We start from the raw sequence: 19046 nt of genomic DNA, 5'->3' as shown, positions 1-19046 counted from the left end.
GCAGGTGGAGATTTTTATGGGGTGCTGGGAAGGCCCCATTTCTTGCTCTAGATGGTGGGTCCATGGTGGTGTAGAAAAGGAAAAGACTTGCCCATCTATTTCCTGTCTGGCACACTGTATTAAGTATACATAATACTTAGCTTTTGAAATTCATTTCTGCAAAAGATGCCACTCCCTCTTTGTTGGTTTCCTTGTTAGTTTTTTTCCCCTGGGCTGTATCTGGCAGTGCTCAGGGGTTACGTGGGGTTCTGCACTCAGGAATCACTCCTGGTAGATTCAAGGAAGCAGATAGGGTACTAGGGCTTGAACCCAGGTCAGCCACGTGCAAGGCAAATGCCCTACCCGCCGTACTCTCTGGGGCCCTGATCCCACCCCCTCTTGGAAAAATCCTTCTATTTCTTTTGATTCATCTGGTTCTCAGCTAACAAAGCAGCAATGATTCAGGGGTACCATGGAGGGGCTGGAGTGAAAGTACAGCTGCTCAGGCATATGTCTTGTATGTGGCCCACGTGGGTTCAATACCACCAAGAGTGATTCCTGAGGGCAGAGCTACGAGTAAGCTCTGAGCATCGGCATGTGTGCCATCACCACCCCCCTCCAAATCCCCCCAAATCCCATTTATTCATTTAGAAAAACGAGACTCATGACAGAAAGCACACGCCCACATGCCCCTTGCCCCCCCAAAGCCTCATGACATGGTAATGCTTTTTCAGGGGGCTCCCACATTCAGCGTGAGTGATATCACTGAGGTGTGTATACCCATGGCTTTCCCCGCCCCCAAGTGCTGTATTTGAGGGACCAGAGTGAGAGAACAGTGGCAAGGGCACTTGTAGGGCATAAGCCAGCCCAAGTTTGATCCCCAGCACTCCATCCAGTCCCCCAGGAGAGATCCTGGAGTGCAGGGCTGGGACTGAGCCTTGAGCACCTCCGGGTGTGGTCCAAAAAATACAAACAATTTTTACTTTAAAAATTAGTAACATTAGGGCCGGAGAGATAGTACATCAGGTTGGGTATTTGCCTTGTACACGGCTGACTCAGATTATATCCCCAGCATCCCATATGGTTCCCCAGCACTGCCAGGAGTAATTCCTGAGTGCAGAGCCAGGAGTAACTCCTGAGTATCGCTGGGTGTGATCCAAAAAAGCAATAAATAAATAAAAAATAGCAATGCCAAGGATCATGAAGCATATGAAATTGTGGGGGGGAATAATGTGAAAGTATCAATAAAATTATGATTCCATTCTCAAAGGCATTCTTGTTATAAATAGTACTGTAACCTGAATTTTTTTATTTTATTTTTATTTTGCCTTTTTGGGTCACACCTGGCGAAGCACAGGGGTTATTCCTGACTCTGCACTCAGGACTTACTCCTGGAAGTGCTTGGGAGACCATAGGGGATGCAGGGAATCGAACCCGGGTGGGCCGCGTGCAAGGCAAACGCCCTACCCGCTGTGCTATCGCTCCAGTCCCTTTTTGAGGTGTCATAATTCATAAAACTATTGAAGTCATTATTTCTTACTGTACCAGTAATACTTCCCTATGGGTGCTTGCCCATGAAGGGCTCCTACTCATCCCTCCACCACCCCCATGCTCACAAGGACAGACACCGAACTCCCCAGACAGACACTTTCCAATATTTTTTATTGTTTGACAGGCATTTACAACGTTCCATTCATAGACCTAAAAACATAAAAATAGACCTTCTTTCAGCTTATAAAAGAAATATATAAGAACTTTTGACATAGACACGTCATGACCTTATGTACAAGAGACAATGGCCCCCTCTCCAAGCACGAGCCTGGCCAGCCTTCCCTGACGGACCGTTGCACTGGGGCTTGAACACGTGACTCGGAGAAGCTTCTGTTTGACCATCCGGGTATACAATCAAACTGGAGATGATGAGGGACAATGCAGTGGTACAAAGGGTATATATAGAAACCATTCTAAAGCTTTTTTATTATTATTTTTTTAAGAAAAAATCAGAAGATTTAGCAAAAATTTAATAGAATAAAACTTTCCAAAGATCAAGCTCAAAGCCCTGGAAACCCATTAAGAGGAAGGGTGCGAGATGGGAAGCATGTTCAGGCAAGCAGAGGCCAAGAGCACGGTGTTCGGACGTCTCTATTGTCTGGAAGTATAAAGTCATAACCGATTTTTATAAAATATAATTCCTAAAGCTACTATAAAATTCAGGTCCTTTAAAGTACCTACTGATGTGTCAAACACCAAATAGATAACTTCTTCCCCACCCCACCCCCCGCAAAAAAAAAAAAGAAAGTTTTCATATTATTTAAACCCTTCTTAGGAAGTGGACATTGTGAAATGGGAAAGAAAAAAAAAAAGCTATAAACCTTTTTCTTTAAAAAAAATCCTTTTGAAAGTGCTTTTTATTTTGTTTATGTTCTCCCTATTTGGAAATCTGTTTAGAATATTATGACCTTTTTTTTTTTTTAAAGCAAGTTTACCCTGTTTTGTTGGCGTGAGGGAAGTGTTCAATGCAAGATGTGTTGTTGAAGAGGTCGTTTTGTGAAGAGGTTTGGCTATGAACTGTCAGGGAAGGGTTAGGTAATCTATAGAGGAAGGATGCAACTTGGATGGGGTGAAAAAAAAAAAAACGATCACCATGGCAACCCCATGAGGTGTCTCCCCTCTCCCACCACGTGCAACAGACTCACACACTTGCCCGTTTGGGTGTCATGTTCAATCCAACCAAGTTCCCCTCTCAAATAGAGATTCAAACATTAACAAACAAAAATAATAAAAATAAAACAAAACAACTCCCCAGCCCATCCCTCCCCAGAAACCCCAAAACAACATCAACGACAACGAAAACCCGAATCTACTCTCTGGGGGCGGGGTGGAGGGTGGGTGGGGTGGAAAAAGTGTCTCCCAAGCATGAGCATCATATTGGCCTTTCATATATAAATATAAAATCACCATGACTCACTCTCTCTCTGTTAAAGGTAAAATCCTCACTTTTTAAAACTCAGAGTTACACTAACACTGTAAAATTCTCATCTGTCTCATCTGCTCCCCCCCCCCTTGCATCTCAGATAAAATAGAAAAAATAGTGTTTTTTTTTTCAAGTGATAAATTTGGATCTCTTTTTCAAAGAGTTTGGCATCTTTATAATTCTATGCAAAACTAGAACTTTCGAACACTGACATCAAGTAAGACCAGCCGTAGACCGAAAACAGGAGAGAACCAAAAAAAAAAAAATGGGGGGCAGGGTGGGGGTGGGAGGGAATCATGGAAACATAAATCGCAAATCACCACCCTCTCCTCACGCATCCTTGAAATACACAGAAATGCTCAGACGCTTAAGGGTGGGGGCGGAAAGGGGGTTCGAACACTCTCAGCTGTCCAGTTGCTTTGTTCCGGGCTTGAAGGTGAAGCTCCCCCAACCACTCGTGGCCAGCTCCCGGCTGGATTTCAGACACGGGTGTCACGGGATGACATGCTCTTCTCTGTCCTGGGGTCTGGACCCCGCATCCTGGCGGGGTGGGGTGGGTCCATGTGCTTTCCAGGGCCGGAGGAGACTTTGCACCGGGGCGTGTGTTTTTCCGGTTCCTTGGAACCTGCTTGGTGGCGAAGGCACCCGGAGCCCTTAGTCCGGTACCCGCTGCCTGGGGATGCTTCCACCGATGCGTTCCGGTGCCCGTTCCCAGTGACGCAGAGGGCTTTGGGACCATGTTTGTGGCTTCCGAACAAAGTCAGCTGCCAGATGTGTGAGCGTGCGAGCGTGTGTGCAAGAGTGCATGACCTAAGGGAAGGTGCCCCTCCTCTTCCAGGGGTACAAGAGGCGGGAGCCGAGGGCAGGGCAGGGATGGGCAGGAAGTTCTCGAGACGCGCACACCCACACACACACACACGCAAGCACAAATGCACACAAACGGACACACGTGCATACATGCACACACACACACACACGCGCGCGCACATATGCACACAAACGGACACACGTGCATACATGCGCACACATACACACACACAGTCACACACGCGTGTGCGCCCGTACGCCCACGCGCGCCCACACGCCCACACGCGCACGCGCTAGGGGGGCCCGGGGGACACTGTCAGATCTCCGTGTTGAGTTTCCGGGACGGGGCAAAGTCCTCGCGCCGGACCCAGATGACCTCCTCGCCCGGCGACTCGGGGCCCCCGTTGAGGCCCGACAGCGCCGCCTGCTTCTTGAGCTGCGTCATGCGCGACGCGTGGCTGTCCAGGGTGCGGCGGCCGCGCTCCCGCTGGCCGATGGACGCTGCCTGCAGCCGCTCCTGCAGCTCCCGGTCCTCGCCGCGCACCGCCTCGCAGAAGTCATCGTCGTCGCTCAGGATGTCCGTCTCCTTGATGTCCTCCTGCTCCTCGTACTGCGCGAGGTCAAACTGCTCCTCCACCCAGCGGTCAGTGTCCCCGCCGCTGCCGCTGCCGCCGCCGCCGGGGGGCTGCTGGGGCTCCTTCTCGGGGCTGCTGGCCGAGATGGCATCGGAGTCAATGGTAAACCTGTTACGGGCCAGTCGCCGCCGCCTTCTCCCAAGGGACTTGCTGGGGGCGGACACTGCGCACACACACACACACAAAAGTGTAAGAGATAAAAATAAAGCCCGCCCCACCCCGCGATGCTTTCACCCTGGGATGGCAAGTGGAGAGCAGCCGAGAGAGGGCTCATGATCCAAAACGGGGAGATGACCCCACGGTGCGCGGGGTATGGCGGCTGGAGCCGGCGGTCGTTATCAGCCTTGGCCGGCAGACGTTGGGACTGGGGGGCAGGGGTGGGACCAGGGTGCAAGTGATGGATACAGGGGACTGATGTGACTCACCCTTTCTCACTAAGGAAGGGGGATAAGACAGAGTGTTAATTTATTAGACTCTGCATTTTGGGGTTCCTTGGTGCCCTCAAGCTCATGGTACAGTGCTCCTAGGACACCCTCCAGCCCACTCCCGACTATCCTAGAACATTTAGAAGAGGTCTTAAAGAAGGGTGGAGAATATTCCTAGATGTGGGCTGTTTTCTTTTTTTTTTCCTAGAAACTACCATGGAAAGAGGGAATTAGCATGGTCTAGGTTACAGAGTTTTGCAGAAAACCAATGCCTCCCTCGAGGACTTGCACCAAGATCCAGGCTCTGGCACCCCCGTGGGGGTATTTACAGAGAAGAGAAGTTCTCAGAGTCCAAGCTGCCAGCTCAGGGCCCATACTCTCTCTCTAACGAAGCCCTAGATGCACCATGAGACCAAGAGACCAAGCTGGTGTGAGCCTTGGCCACTCCCAGCCACCTTCGCCCACCAGTGACGACTTCTTCCGCCCAAGCAATGCCTACAAGCAACGGAGCAATGACTCACAAACACCCCCCACCCAAGTAATGAGTCAGCCCTATGCTACCTGAAGAGATGAAGAGAAAACAAACGCAATTTCTGAATGCATTCTTCCCCCTGATGGTCCTTGAAGTGAGCCGAATTCTTTCAAGGAAAAAAATGACCTCCACTTAAGTACGCCAACCCCGAGCATGCCTGCAACTCCATCATTATGCAAGCTTTCACACACACACATCCACAGACACACACTCAGACACACAAACAGGAGATGCGGCAGCTCCTTCCTTGTTTGTGAAGGGGCTGTTGCCGTAAGAGGCAAGAAGGTACAATGCAGTGTGAGTTTTCCAGTGGAGAGAGAAGACTTGACAGTCCCTGGCAGCCCCTTTCCAGAGGGGTGAAACCAGCCCAAGCTGCTAGGAGGAGGAGGCTTTCTGGACTGCTCAGTTATTGTCCGGTGCACCTTGACCTCAAAACACAGCTGGCAGATGCAAGTCCAGTGGGCAGTGGATGGGGCTAAGTGACTCCTTCTCTGACTGACCTCCGCCTGAGTTGCCATACTGCAGCTGAGTGTTCTGTTCAACACTGACCAAATGGACAACATTCTCGATCACAGGGGAATAAAAACTACGTCCAGGAAAATAGAAAAAAAAAAAAAGCCTGGGGTGGGGGGTGGGGTAGGGAGAAGTGTCCTCCTTCTCTGATGAGAAAAAGGAAAAACAGAATTCTCATTCAATGCTGTCTCTACACCGCCCCGGTGCAGCCGGGATCTCTCCAATCACCAGGCCAGAACTATCTCCACTCGATACAGAGCTGCGTTGAAGATTTGCTAACAGGCTGGATGCCGATGTACTTAGGGGAAAAGCATCAAAAATAAGATGAGTGACAGATGACAGAGGAACAGGTGTGATGATGAAGTCATGGAAAATATTAATAGTACACTACAGATGGCAGGTGTGAATGTACACGATTCTTTGAGCTGTTCTATACATCTCATATTTTTCCTCAGGAAACGTTAGAACATTAATTAGAAAAAAAAAAGTCCAAGTGTCACTGCATTGCAGGCAAATGTTCACCTAAGCGAAGTACTGACGCAGGATACAGCCTGTTCCCAAGGTACTGTCCTGTTCAAACTGAACAGATGGGGAAACAGACTACCTGGGTACAGGAGGCAGGATGAAACACAAGCAAACATCCTCAAAGGAAGCCTCACTGGATTCCAGGAGAGAATCTTTGGTCTTGGATATCTGAGGGTCACCAGCCAGCACTGTGCTGACCACTCCCTGACTGACTCTTCTAACATGAAGATCCTGATGATAATAAGATGCTTCCAAAGCAGAGATCAAACAAACAAACAAACAAAAAAACACCTTTCTCTGGCCCACAAAGGGCCATCTGGCAAGACCTCCCCATCAGCCAAAGCCAAGAGGCTTTTTCTCGGTGATAGGATGCTCGTGGAAGTTGTGGGGTCTGGTTTTCTCTCCCTTCTGACTGGATCTCAGCAGGGAGACAGCTGGGTGCCCTCCAAAATAAACCTGCTTAGATTCAAAAGAGCTCTAAGACTGAATTTAGAATCACCGATTAACCACTGAAACCTGGGCCAGGCCAGGTAAGGCTGGCAGAGGTTGGAACATTCTAAGGAAAACATTTCCTGGGTAGCAAAAGGAACAGATGATTGGCTCCACTGAGGGCGATGTAGGGCAGCTTTCTCACAGGATGACCCCATGGGAAACTGTGGATATGGAGCTATCAGACCCTCAGGATGCCTCAGAGAACCTGACCAGGCACAGCGTGTAGACCACACCAGCTTTTAAATAAACACTTGTAAGTTAATCAGAGGATAAAGTCATGGTGATGAATCACTTAGCATGAGTTACACAGAAGATGCTCAAAGAATATATTCCAAGTCAAGCTACAGGCGTTGTGCCTATGAAAACCTTCAACCATTCAGTGCTTTGTGAGTCTTTTAACACACTTGGCAACAGGTGCAAATTGTCAGTGGGCTGTAAAACTGGAGGGCTTAAGAAGGCATTGATAAAAAATGTCATTGATCCCTACGTGTCATGAAAGTATCTTTTTCTCAAGATGCGATATACTGGCTGATACTGGTCTTCCTCACTCCATCGTTCAGTGATGGAGCCAAGTTCTAAAAGAATATTTGCTCTAGAATCATTTGAGCATTAGAATCCTCTTTATCCATAGCACCTCAAAGCCCCTCTCCCCACCAATCCAAAATATAAAAAAACTAACACTGATGCTAAAAATGGCAGGCATAAGGCAAAAGTGAAAAAAAAAAGGTGGGTGATCTGGTCTACCCAACATGGACTCAATCCTGAAAACTGGCACCACTGTGTGTGTCTGGGGTCCAAAGTCACCATGTTCTCGCCATGGCAGGCTGTGACCTCGCTAAGCCGTGATGCACGCTAAGCTGTGGCTGCTGGCTAGACAAAGCTGGCTGCCATGCAAAGCAGTGACTCTCATTCTGCAAGCAGGCTAAGACAGCAACCCTGCCGAAAGAGAAGATACGCTCACCTCCTGGCTTAGCAAATCAGAGAGGAGCTCACCAGCCACAGGAAGGCAGCCAAGGGGAAGCATGAGTCGGGGGACAAGAGGAAGAGAACAAAGGGCTGATTGCCAGGAAGCCAGTAGAAAGAGACCTCCGGACAGAGAAGACCCGTACTCCAACGTCAGCCCAAGGCCATGGCTAATTCTTACTCCATCACGTCAAGCTCCCTGGAGTTCTACAGTGGAGTGGGGGTGACGGGGATCGTGAAGGTCTGAATCCCCACAGTACCTGCCCTGCTCATGGCCGGCCTGGCCCCTTTCAACGCACACAATCTCTTTCCTCCAAAGGGGACATATTGCTGGGACGAGGGAAGGCTTTCCGTTTTGAGGAGCTGTCTTCTGTGCTTATCACGCAGGATGGAATGCACGGCCTTCAGGAATTCCTTTCGGCTCTCCGGAGAGCTGGGAAATGAAGATTGATATATGTGAGGGGATCTGCCTATGAGCCACGGGGAACCTTCCCAGGCTATGAAGTGAAGTCGAAGAAATATCCCTGAGGAAAGCCTATTCCTTTCCAGTTAACGCTCTGTCTTCCATTTCCTGCAGCCAATTTGGGGCAGAATGGCCCAGGAATGAATTGATGGGTGCGGAGATGGATTTTCCAACATAAAGTTGACAGTCTCTTGGTCCTTAAGGCAGAGCCTTCATTCTAAAGTGTTTTTTTTTATTAGACAAATGAGCCCCAACACCCTGGTAGTTCTGCCAAGTACCCTAAGACTAATACCCAATAGCATCAGTTCTTCAAAAACTGGCCTATTAAATATCACTCCTTCCAGACATGGTTCAACATGTAAACATTAGAGCAGTGTGAATACAGGACTGAAAAATCTCCCAAGTCCTCGTTCCCATAATTTAAAAAACTCTACTTCCTCCTGGTCAGCATTATTTTTTTTTCTGGTGAAAGCTGATAATATTTGACCCAGGTTAAATATCATGAAGGGAGACTCATCAGGTAACACTCAACTTGGGTGAGGGACAGAATGTAGTATGGCAGGTCAGCTGTGTGCAAGGCAAACATTCTATCTGCCATATTATCGCTCTGGCCTTTACCCTGAGTAAGCTTTATCTAACCTAACTCATTTGCTGCATCTCAGAGATTCTACCTCATAAACAATGTATCCCAATCTCCCAGATCAACTCCCATATGGAACCATGTCCTTCCTATAGACCAATGTTAAATATGAAAAGAAAGTTCTCAGTAAAGGTAGACTCTGAACACTGCATAAGAAAAAAAATCCTATTTAATTATTTCAGAAATATATTAATTGATTAGATTATTGTGTATCATCTGTTAGTATAGTATAATTAATCCAATGACTTATTTTCTAAGCATAAAATACTTTCTCAAATGCACACAGTGTCCAGGGTTGTCCAGGCTGGTCTGGAACCCAGAGGTGATGGAAGGAGGGCCAGCACAGTCACATCCCTGACTCTGAGCTCTAAGGGTTCCCATCCCAGCTCTGGGTTGCATGTCCCAACTCCAGACTCACCTGCAACACAGGTGAAAGACTCTCTCCGGCCTCCCTTCAGACTCCGATTTGACATGCACAATTTCACACACGGTGTTGGCTTCTGCGTCTAGAGCAATGGAGACAGTGGTGAATCAGAGGGTGTTTTGAATTAATGGCATGGTGTGAGAAAGCACTTCCCGTGCTTGGATCTCAGATGAAGTCAACCTGAGCAGCAGCCGACTGACCAAAGGAACTTGACTCAGAACCCAAGATCTAAGGAGATGATGCATAATGAAAAGCAAGGAAAAAGATGACTTGGACAATTTCTTTTATTTATTTTTTTTGGAGAGGCTCATACCCAGCTCTGCTCAGGGCTTATTCCTGGCCCTGCACTCAGGTATCACTCCTGAGGGCTCGAGAACCGTATGGGATGCTGGGGATGGAACCTGGGTCAGCCGCGTGCCAGACAAATGCCCTACCCTCTGTACTATTGCTCTGGCCCTGATTTGGGTAATTCTAACTGCTAGAATCTCCTTCTCGATGGCCTAAGAGGTCGACCAAGCAACCCGTGACAGTGATGGAAGAACTGAGTTATGGAGCAGCCCAGATTCTGGCGTCTGGCTCTTTCAATGAAGCAGTGAGTTCCAAATAGGGTTGATCCAAATTCCATCCCCCCCCCCCCCACCCCAATAAGGTAAATAAAATGCAAAAAAAAAAAAAAAGATTTAACAAGACATGGGAAGCTGGCTTTATGAGGACATAAGACAAGTTGTAGGCTCAGCACTGATTAGACACTAAGAACTTATGGGTCCTAGTAAGTGTGGAAGCGGCATGGATAGAAATGTCCACAGTGGAGGTCCACGGGCAGGGGGCTCTCTGGGCCACAGGTAGGCTATACCTGGCATCCAGGTGGGACAGGAAGCAGCTTTTCTTAGCCAATACCTGTAGTGCTCACCCCCTACTAGAGCTACAATATCTACTTCTCCCGTGCTTAAAGCATCCGCTATTCAGATTAAGTTGCCCAACAACTTGCTTCACTGCTATCAAGAGCAAAGCAAAGGAAAAGACATTTCAAAAGCCTTCATGCTGACACACACATAAAGGCCTGCGATGCTGGGGGGAAAGAGTATTCAACGGCTTTCTTGAGCTCTGGGCAGTCTGCTGGGATCTCCCAGTTAAAACTCATGTGAGTTCTGTGCATGGGCTGCATCTGTTCATTGTCTGGAGAAATCTTTCCAGAAGGAAGAGACTGACTGCTACCCAGAAGTTATTACACTGTACTGTTATTATTCACACATACAAAGAATGACTAGAATTCCTTGGAACAATGGTGAAAGCAACCCATACACTTAGGGGCTGCATTCCCTGTGCCTCCAAGGACAGAGAGCTGCCCTCACACATGGCTTTGCTTTCTGAGGGATCTACCGAGGAGGTGACCTACAGCCTTGGGAGGTGAACTGGGTTGGCCCCATAGATATGGGCACTGCAGACCTGAGGAGCCACCAATTTGGGGTGAGAACTGCCCCAAGATCTGTGATGGACCAGGAGCAAATGTTCTAAAGGAATGGCTGGGGCCACAGCAGCAATGGAGAGAGGGAGGGAAAGGAGGGAAGTGAAGCAGAGACGAACTAGGGTGGCCAGACCAGGAGCCTGGACTCAGACAGACCACCTACCCACAGGTCTCAGCGACGAGCCGAGGAGGTTACCTGCACTTGCCAAAGCTCGAACCTGCAGAGCCTCGGTAGGGATCATGTGCCGGAACCGGAAGGGATCCCAGTCCTCATAGATGGAGAGTCGGTGAGATCCTACCTGCAGGAAGAGAAGGATCCAGGGCATGAGAACCAGTGGCTGGAACCCAGGACAGCCCGCACCTGTGCTCACCCAGGAATCAAAGGAGCATCATTTCGGTGGGCATTTTTGTTCCCTCAGCAGAGAACAAGAGCAAGAGCTCCTGGGAGAGATATGCTAATTATATGCAAATAATCCCACAAATCAAGGGCCCAAAAGTGAAACTCATTAAGTCTCCCCTCCCCCCAAAATAAAAAAAAAGAAACAGAAGAGGAGGAGCGGGAAGAACAGGGGAAGGGAAATGCTCTAGGAAAGGTTTTAGACAGGGAAAATCCAGTAGCAACTCACTCTCAGGTTCTAAACACGAGAGGGAAAGGGAGGTGGGCATTTCCTCAAGACCCTAGTGATGCTTAGCAAGCAAGAAAAGAAATTATTAAAGAACTCGTGACTAAGGGGGAGAACTGGAATTATGTAGATCTGAGATGCAGAGAGAGAGAGAGAGAGAGAGAGAGAGAGGAAGAGACAGAGACAGAGAGAGAGTGAGAGAGATAGAGTGAGAGAAAGAGAGACAGAGAAGGGTGGGGGGTAGGATGAAACAGGAAGGCTTACGAGTTTCTTCTTCTGTTTGGAACCATCTTTGTACACCAGGACCACAGCAGTTTTGAAGACTGGGGGAGCAAAACATAAAAACAAGATAGTTACGGCCCTAGCTACGTGGGGTTCCCCCTTGGCTTCAACCACGGGTGATAAACACTCTGGCTATGAGGAGGAAATAGGGGTTCCGCCCACCTCCAGCAACACCCACGCGACCTTCCATTCACTTGACATAGCTGCAAAATTCACGAGCCCCCACGGAGACAAAATTCCCCAGGTTCAAAGTCAGCCGAGAAAGCCTGCATAGATGGAAACCACCGCCCCCTCCTCCCCTGGAAACTTCGAGGGCAAAACACGGTATTTTAACTATGGAATCCTTTCAACTTTCAAACTTCAGCTGAGACAGGCTTTGCTCAACATTCAGCTACATTATGTAGAAAATAATGCAAGCATCTTCCAGGGTTAAAATAAAGCAGTAAAGGCACAATGGCTTAAGAGGATTATATTTACCCAAATTAAGCTGCAATCACACAGACAAAGAGCCTATGTGTAAATAATTCAGAAGCTATCATTTGTATTTTGACTTAAAAGGTGAAAATTTGTTTATTAGAACTCCAGTGCCATCCCACGTCTCTCAGAAAGACTGGGTCACAGCAGGCTCTTCAGAAGCAGGGAATACACATATTAATTGTATTACTTGGTTTAGGATATACATGGTATTATGTTGTGCTGGACTGGAGCGATAGCACAGTGGTAGGGCGTCTGCCTTGCGCGTGGCCAGCCCGGAAGAGCCGGGTTCAATTCCCCCGCCCCTCTCAGAGAGCCCGGCAAGCTACTGAGAGTATCTCACCTGCATCACAAAGCCTGGCAAGTTACCCATGAAATATTCGATATGCCAAACACAGTAACAAGTCTCGCAATGGAGACGTTACTGGGCCCGCTTGAGCAAATCGATGAACAATGGGAGGACAGTGCTACAGCACTATGTTGTGCTGCGCACATTACATTAATTGTGCTACGTTATATTTAAGTATATAAATTAGTATATATGTTATTTTATATTTATACAATATTTTTATTTTATAAAAATAAATATTTTTAAATATTTTATATTATTTTAAATAATATATTTATTTTAAACTAAACATATTTATTAATATATTTTATATTAATATTTAATATAAGTGTATATATTATATACTATATAAGTATTCATACAAAGATATTCTATTGGGGGCTGGAGTGAGAGTACAGCGGGTAGGGCATTTGCCTTGCACGCGGTTGACCGGGTTTGATCCCTGGTATCCCATATGGTCCCTTGAGTACCGCCAGGAGAAATTCCTGAGTGCAGAGCTGGAGTAACCCAAGAACATCACTGGGTGTGACCTCTCCCTCCAAAAAAAAAAAAAAAAAAAAGAGAATATTCTTTTGGAAGGGCTTGGGGAGATTGGCCTCAGCCAGCAGTGCTCCTGGGTCTGGCTGGGGGAACACTCCTAGCCATGCTTGAGAACTCCCAGTTATTCTTGGGGGACCACATGGGGCACCAGGGATCGAACCTGGGTTGGCCAGGTGAAAGGCAACTGTCTTAACCCCCGTGTTATCTCTCCTGTCTTTAAGGGGTAGAGCGAAGGAACGAGTTACCCCTCATCTTCCTGAGTTCCTGATACCATGCCAAGCACGGGACACATTCCGCAAACCCAATTTTTTTTCTTTTTGGCTCACACCCAGCGATGGTCAGGGGTTACTCCTGGCTCTGCACTCAGGAGTTAGTCCTGGCAGTGCTCGGGGGACCACATGGGATACTGGGAATTGAACCAGGGCTGGCCGCGTGCAAGGCGTTTGCTCCGGGCCCAATGAACCCAACTCTTAGTGAGGAGTGTGGACTTTTACATGGGGGCCCCCCTCCCATCTCGCACTGCTGGCTCCTGTCCCCGTCCTGTCTACCTCCCTTCACACTCTTGCCTCCCAGCACAGCTGGCCCAAGGCTGGGGGAGTGATAGAGAATGACGGTGAGACTGAGCTTGAGGCATTCTCAGGGACAAGCTCTGGAGGTCTCAGGAGAGCAGCCCCTGGGAGGGAGCCTCTCCTTCTCAGTGGGGGTCCAAGCTGAGAAATATTTGTGCTGTGGTGCCTGCACCAGGCCCTCTACCTCACGGCACCCTCCTGGCCCTCCGAGTTGCCCGCAGACCCGAGGAGACCATCAAGCTCCATGCTTCCCAACTGGCATCTCCCGGAACCCAGAGTGCTACACAGGGTTGCCACAAAGCCCAGTGCAGCCCATGCTTCTGGCCACCCTTCCTCACCCCTCCTGGTCTCTAAAGTATACCCAGGGACCTCTTTCCCATCGGTGGTTGGCCAACTCCCCCACTTTCCCAGTACTTTTACTTTCTTCCAAATCTCTGTTTCTCGCGATAGGAAGCCCATATAGGCACTCGTGGGAAGAATCTCAGTACTGAGATGCGGGCTTACCTGCAGGCCAGTGTGTGGGGGCAGATGGGTTTTGGGGGAAATGTCTTGGGAACCCTACACCACGCCTCCAGGAGCTGATGGGAAGTCTCAGGGCACCCCAGAGTTCTCCAAGAAGAAAAGGCTAGGTCAGCCACGCCACTCTGCTTTGGGGTTTGCAAAGCAAATACTACCTGCTACCACGACCCATGCCTAAGTCATGCACCCCTATCACTCACACACACACACACACACACACACACACACACGGCTGCAATAACCCAACACTCTTCTGAACACCTGGCTCACATTCTCCCCCATACTTCCATACTCCTGATATTTGGAGAGGGTCTGGGTCACACCCAGAGGTGCTCAGGGATCACATCGGGTGAAGCTCTGGGGACATTTTAAGGTGCCAGACACTGAACCAGGGCCAGTCACATGCAAGGCACGTAAGCGACCTCCCCACTGTACTGTCACCAGCTGTCCCTAGTCTTGCTTGCATGCAGCACTGGGATCTTTGTGCCTTTGGGACCACTTGGCTCCCATCAGGGATTAACAGGGTGTTGAAGGATGCAGTTAACAGACACTCTCTTCTCCCCCCTTTTCCCCACCCCTAGGAAAATTAGTTCCTTTAGGGTTTGGGCCAAGGAATGCTCTCCCAGGGGGAGGCCGGGAAAAGAACAAAGCAGAGACGCCTGAAATGCTGACAGGCTCCTTTCTGGGGCTCCAAGGCAAGCATCACCATGGCAACCCCAAGCTGTGTCCCCCCCAAAATCATGCACTACTCCTGGGGGGCTCTGCAGAACTGCTCTCTTTCCTGAAGCATCTTACAATGTCATCGCATGAGCTTTTAACTGCAAGTCACTGCATCCATCCTAACGATTAAATTCATTTAAAAAGTGAATTCCTGGCAAACGACTCTACCATCCCCAAGGTTCATTATGCTGGGACTGCGGCTACCGCGGTGAGGCCACTGCAGGTCAGCTGAGAACCCAGGTCCCAAATTCTAGCCACACAGAACAGGAGGGACTATAAAAAGAAACTAGGATGGAGCCACAGTGATAGTACAGCGGTTAGAGCATCTGCCTTGCTTGCGGCTGCCCCGGGTTCGATCTCCAGCATCCCATATGGTTCCCCGAGCAACGCCAGGAACATCGCCATGTGTGACCCCAAAAATCCAAAAAAAAAAAAAAGAAAGAAAGAAAGAAAGAAAGAAAGAAAGAAAGAAAGAAAAGAAAAGAAGCTAGGATGAAGGATGGGAGGATGGGGGGTGTCTAAGAAAGACAGTAAATCTATCTTGATCTTTTTTTCCACTTTATTACATATGTTCAGCTTTGGGGGAGGGGTGAGAGGGGCAGTTACCCATATCTGGCAGGGCCAGGGCTTACTACTCCTGGCTCTGTATCCAGGAATCACCCCTGATGGTGCTCAGGGGGACCAAATGTGGTGCCGGGGACTGAACCAGAATTGGTCATGTTCAAGGCTAGCGCCTCAACCCCTGTAGTATGTATCTCTCTGGTCCCCACATGCGCTTACTTATTTGTGATTCTTGGGCCATACCAAGTGATGCTCAGGGGTTACTCCTGCCTCTGCACTCAAAATTCAATCCTGGCAGTGCTCGGGGAACCATATGGGTTTGCAGGAGATCGAACCTGGGTGGGCCGCCTGCGAGGCAAGTACCCTCCCCTCTGGTGCTATCTCTCTGGCCTCTTCACATTATTTTTAACCTGTCCTTCTACAGGGATATTCCAAGCAGCAGCAGTCAAATACAACAACGTGAATCAACAGATCTTTGCCCGTCGACTTCTTCCCGGAAGGTGTGAGTGAAGGCGTGTCACGGGTTGCTGGGAAGACCGCAGGAGAGAAATGGAACTAACCTTACTTGAGTAAATTCCACCATGTGTCCAGCAGAAGTGTCCTGCTGCCAAGGAAGCCCGTCCCCCATCCCACCTCCCACACCCTCCAACCCTCCCATACGCACCGAAGGCCGCCAACTCTGGCTCCTTTTTCCACTTCCCCAGGGAGGCCGGGGGGTTGGGCCAGACCACAGTGGTGTGTAGCAGCAGGTCCCCCATGCTCAGATCCGCGACCTGAAAAGCAGGCGGAAGGAAGGAGTGACTGGGCATTGCAGCCAACAGGGCGACTGTCATGCTGCGTCACGCAAATGTCATGCTGTGTCACGCAAATGTCATCCCCAAATAGCATCCCTAAACTCTGGGGGGAGGGGACGTGGCACAGGCCGAGTGTGCTCAAGGTCCTGAGCTGGACGCCCAGCATCACTTCTTTTCCTGCCCTCCAAACCCATGCACCCTCCACATTCACTTTTAGTTCCTTAGCATTATGACTCTTCGCTTTTTACAGTGAAATTTACAGTGAAATCCAGAATTACTTCTGTTTGTAACAACAACAACAACAACAAACACAGAATGAAAACACCCTATTTCCTTGACCGAATAAATTTCACTTCTGTGAAAAAAAATCATCAATTAAAATATAGTGGGGGTGTTTATGATCAAAAATGTTCCCAGGAATTGTTCAGAGTGAGCAGTCAACAGAACTGAGAGGAACTGCTGAAGGAAGTGAATAGGGATATCACTGTTCTGTCACACAATGCAGTAACTGTCCGAAAGCTGAAATAAGTCCTTTGAATAACTTAAAATAACATGAACATTCTTCATTCAATATCAGAAAAGTAAAAGGACCAACACTGTAACAATATCCTCCAGCTGTTCATCAATTTGCTTGAGCAGGCCCAGTAACATCTCCATTTTGAGACTTGTTGTTACTGTGTTGAATACTGCATACTGCATATTGAATACTCTCGTTAGCTTGCCGGCCTCTCCGAGAGGGGCAGAGGAATCGAACCCAGCTCGGCCGGGCTGGCTGCGTGCAAGGCAAATGCCCTACCGCTGTGCTATCGCTCCGTTAAAAGGACCAAATAGTCAAGTACATTGATCTATTTATACATACACACATTTTATACTATATTTTACAATTGAAAATAAATGTCCAACATTAAGAGCAGGAAATTTTGTATTTTGAGGTAACAAATGTTCTCCTTCCTTTCTCCATACTTTTCTCTGCTTTTTAATAAACACGCGCTTTTCTTCTTATCATAAAGAGCTGGAGAGATAATATAAAGGGTAGACACTGGACTGGCACCTGGTCCTGCCTCAAAAGAGGTTTATGTTTTACATCTATGATAGATGATGAGAGTTTGCCTCTCTCAGTAATTCTCTTATAATGATCCAAAAAAAAAAATGCATACCTCACTGATGCCGTAAAAATCAAGCTGGAGAATGACCCCTTCATCATTTGAGGATGAGGCTGTTTACTCTGTCTAGACTAAACATCCAGTTTTCTCCTCCTCCTCTTCCTCATTCCCCCCACCACCCCCCAGTGGAATTGCTGTTCTCAGTAATTCTCTAAGAGCTTTTCTTCTTTTTCTCTCTTGAGGCAAAAAGCAAAGCCAAGGACCAGCTGAGCTGTGATGGAGGGAGGCACAGAGAAACAATATCATTATCCCTCTGATTCATGGCGGGATCCTCAGCAAGTTTACTCATCCCAACTCTGCAATGACTCATCTCAGAGATTGTTCTTTTTTTTTTTTAATTAAAAAATTTTTTTTAAATGAATCACCATGAGGTACAGTTACAGACTTAGAAACTTATGTTTCAGTCATACAATGATCGAGTACCCATCCCTTCACCAGTGCCCATTCTCCACCACCAATGTTCCCAGTATCCCTCCCACCACTCTCACCCCATTACAAGCCCCACCGCCCCAATCTCTGTGGCAAGCACATTCCTTTTTACTCTCAGAGATCATTCTAAGATTTGCTGCTACATGCATTGGCTCCTGACACTGCCTCTCATAAAATAAGTTTTCTAGTAGATTTTTCACGTTCTGAACGAATAAATTCTTCCATTGTTGTACTGCCAGTCATAGTTTGCAGTAGTATAAACATCTGCAGTACTGAAGTCCAGTTACTAACCTCACTACAAAGGTCCCCAATACCTTCCACCAATTCTAGTTACTCTGGTACAGCTCTTCATGATCTCCCTATCTCCTCAGTGATCTCAGTTCTGTAATCCAGGGCATGGCTTTGTACTATGTCAGTTCCCTGTCTCTCTCCAGACCACACATGAGCGAGATCATCCGGCATTTGTCCTTAACCCCTCTGGCTTATTTAATTTCACATGATAGCTTCCAGTTCTTTCCACATTGCAATGAACTTCAAGATTACATCTTTTCTTATCGCTGTGTGGTATTCTGCTGTGTAAATATGCCAGAACTTCTTTATCTAGTCCTCTGTCTTGGACATTTAACCTATGTTTTGGTTTTGGAGTGACACCTAGTGATGCTCACAGGTTACTCTAGGCTTTGTGCTCAGGAAACACTCTTGGAGGTGCTCAAGGGACCACATAGTATGCTGGGGACCAAACCTGGGTCAGCCACATGCAAGGCAAGTGCTCTATCAGCTATAATATTGCTCCAGACCGCCACTGGACATTTGGGTTGTTCCCATAAACTACTGCGCTCAGTGCTGTAATGAACACACACATCTTTTTGACTTTGTGGGGTTTTTTTTTTTGTGTTGGGGGTGGAAGACTCTAAGAAACACAGTTGCTAGGTCGTGATAAAGCTCAAATCTTCTTTGAGAAATCTCCACACTCTTTTCCATAGGGGCTAAACCAGCCAACTCTGCCACCAGTGGCGAATTCGGGTTGCCTTTCCACCTCTGTTCCCACTAGAACTGATTCTTTTTAGTCTTTTTGATATAGGCCATTCTCCCTGGTGGGCAATGATAGCTCACTGTTTTGATTGGCATTCCCCTGATACTAAGCTACAACGGACACTTTTCCATACCCCTTCTGGTAAGTTTGTTT

The 19046-nt window shown here is 48.0% G+C and overlaps 1 protein-coding gene across 4 annotated transcripts in view; it reads right to left on the bottom strand.

Moving 5' to 3' along the window:
* Positions 1-4027: 4027 nt before the first annotated feature.
* TIAM1 (TIAM Rac1 associated GEF 1) overlaps positions 4028-19046 on the bottom strand; it is a 228821-nt gene continuing 213802 nt past the window's right edge. For all 4 annotated transcript variants that reach the window (XM_056109264.1, XM_056109265.1, XM_056109266.1 and 1 more), the window contains 6 exons: positions 16139-16247; positions 11725-11783; positions 11034-11136; positions 9367-9454; positions 8106-8278; positions 4028-4558 (listed from right to left, as the gene is read on the bottom strand). In XM_056109264.1, the coding sequence (XP_055965239.1) occupies positions 4077-4558; positions 8106-8278; positions 9367-9454; positions 11034-11136; positions 11725-11783; positions 16139-16247 (1014 nt within the window). In that variant the 3' untranslated portion in view covers positions 4028-4076. The remainder of the gene's footprint in view (positions 4559-8105; positions 8279-9366; positions 9455-11033; positions 11137-11724; positions 11784-16138; positions 16248-19046) is intronic.

The sequence above is a fragment of the Sorex fumeus genome, unplaced genomic scaffold (genome assembly GCF_029834395.1).
Source record: "Sorex fumeus unplaced genomic scaffold, SorFum_2.1 ptg000265l, whole genome shotgun sequence".
Lineage (NCBI taxonomy): Eukaryota > Metazoa > Chordata > Mammalia > Eulipotyphla > Soricidae > Sorex > Sorex fumeus.
This window is presented reverse-complemented; position numbering and strand designations above follow the sequence as displayed.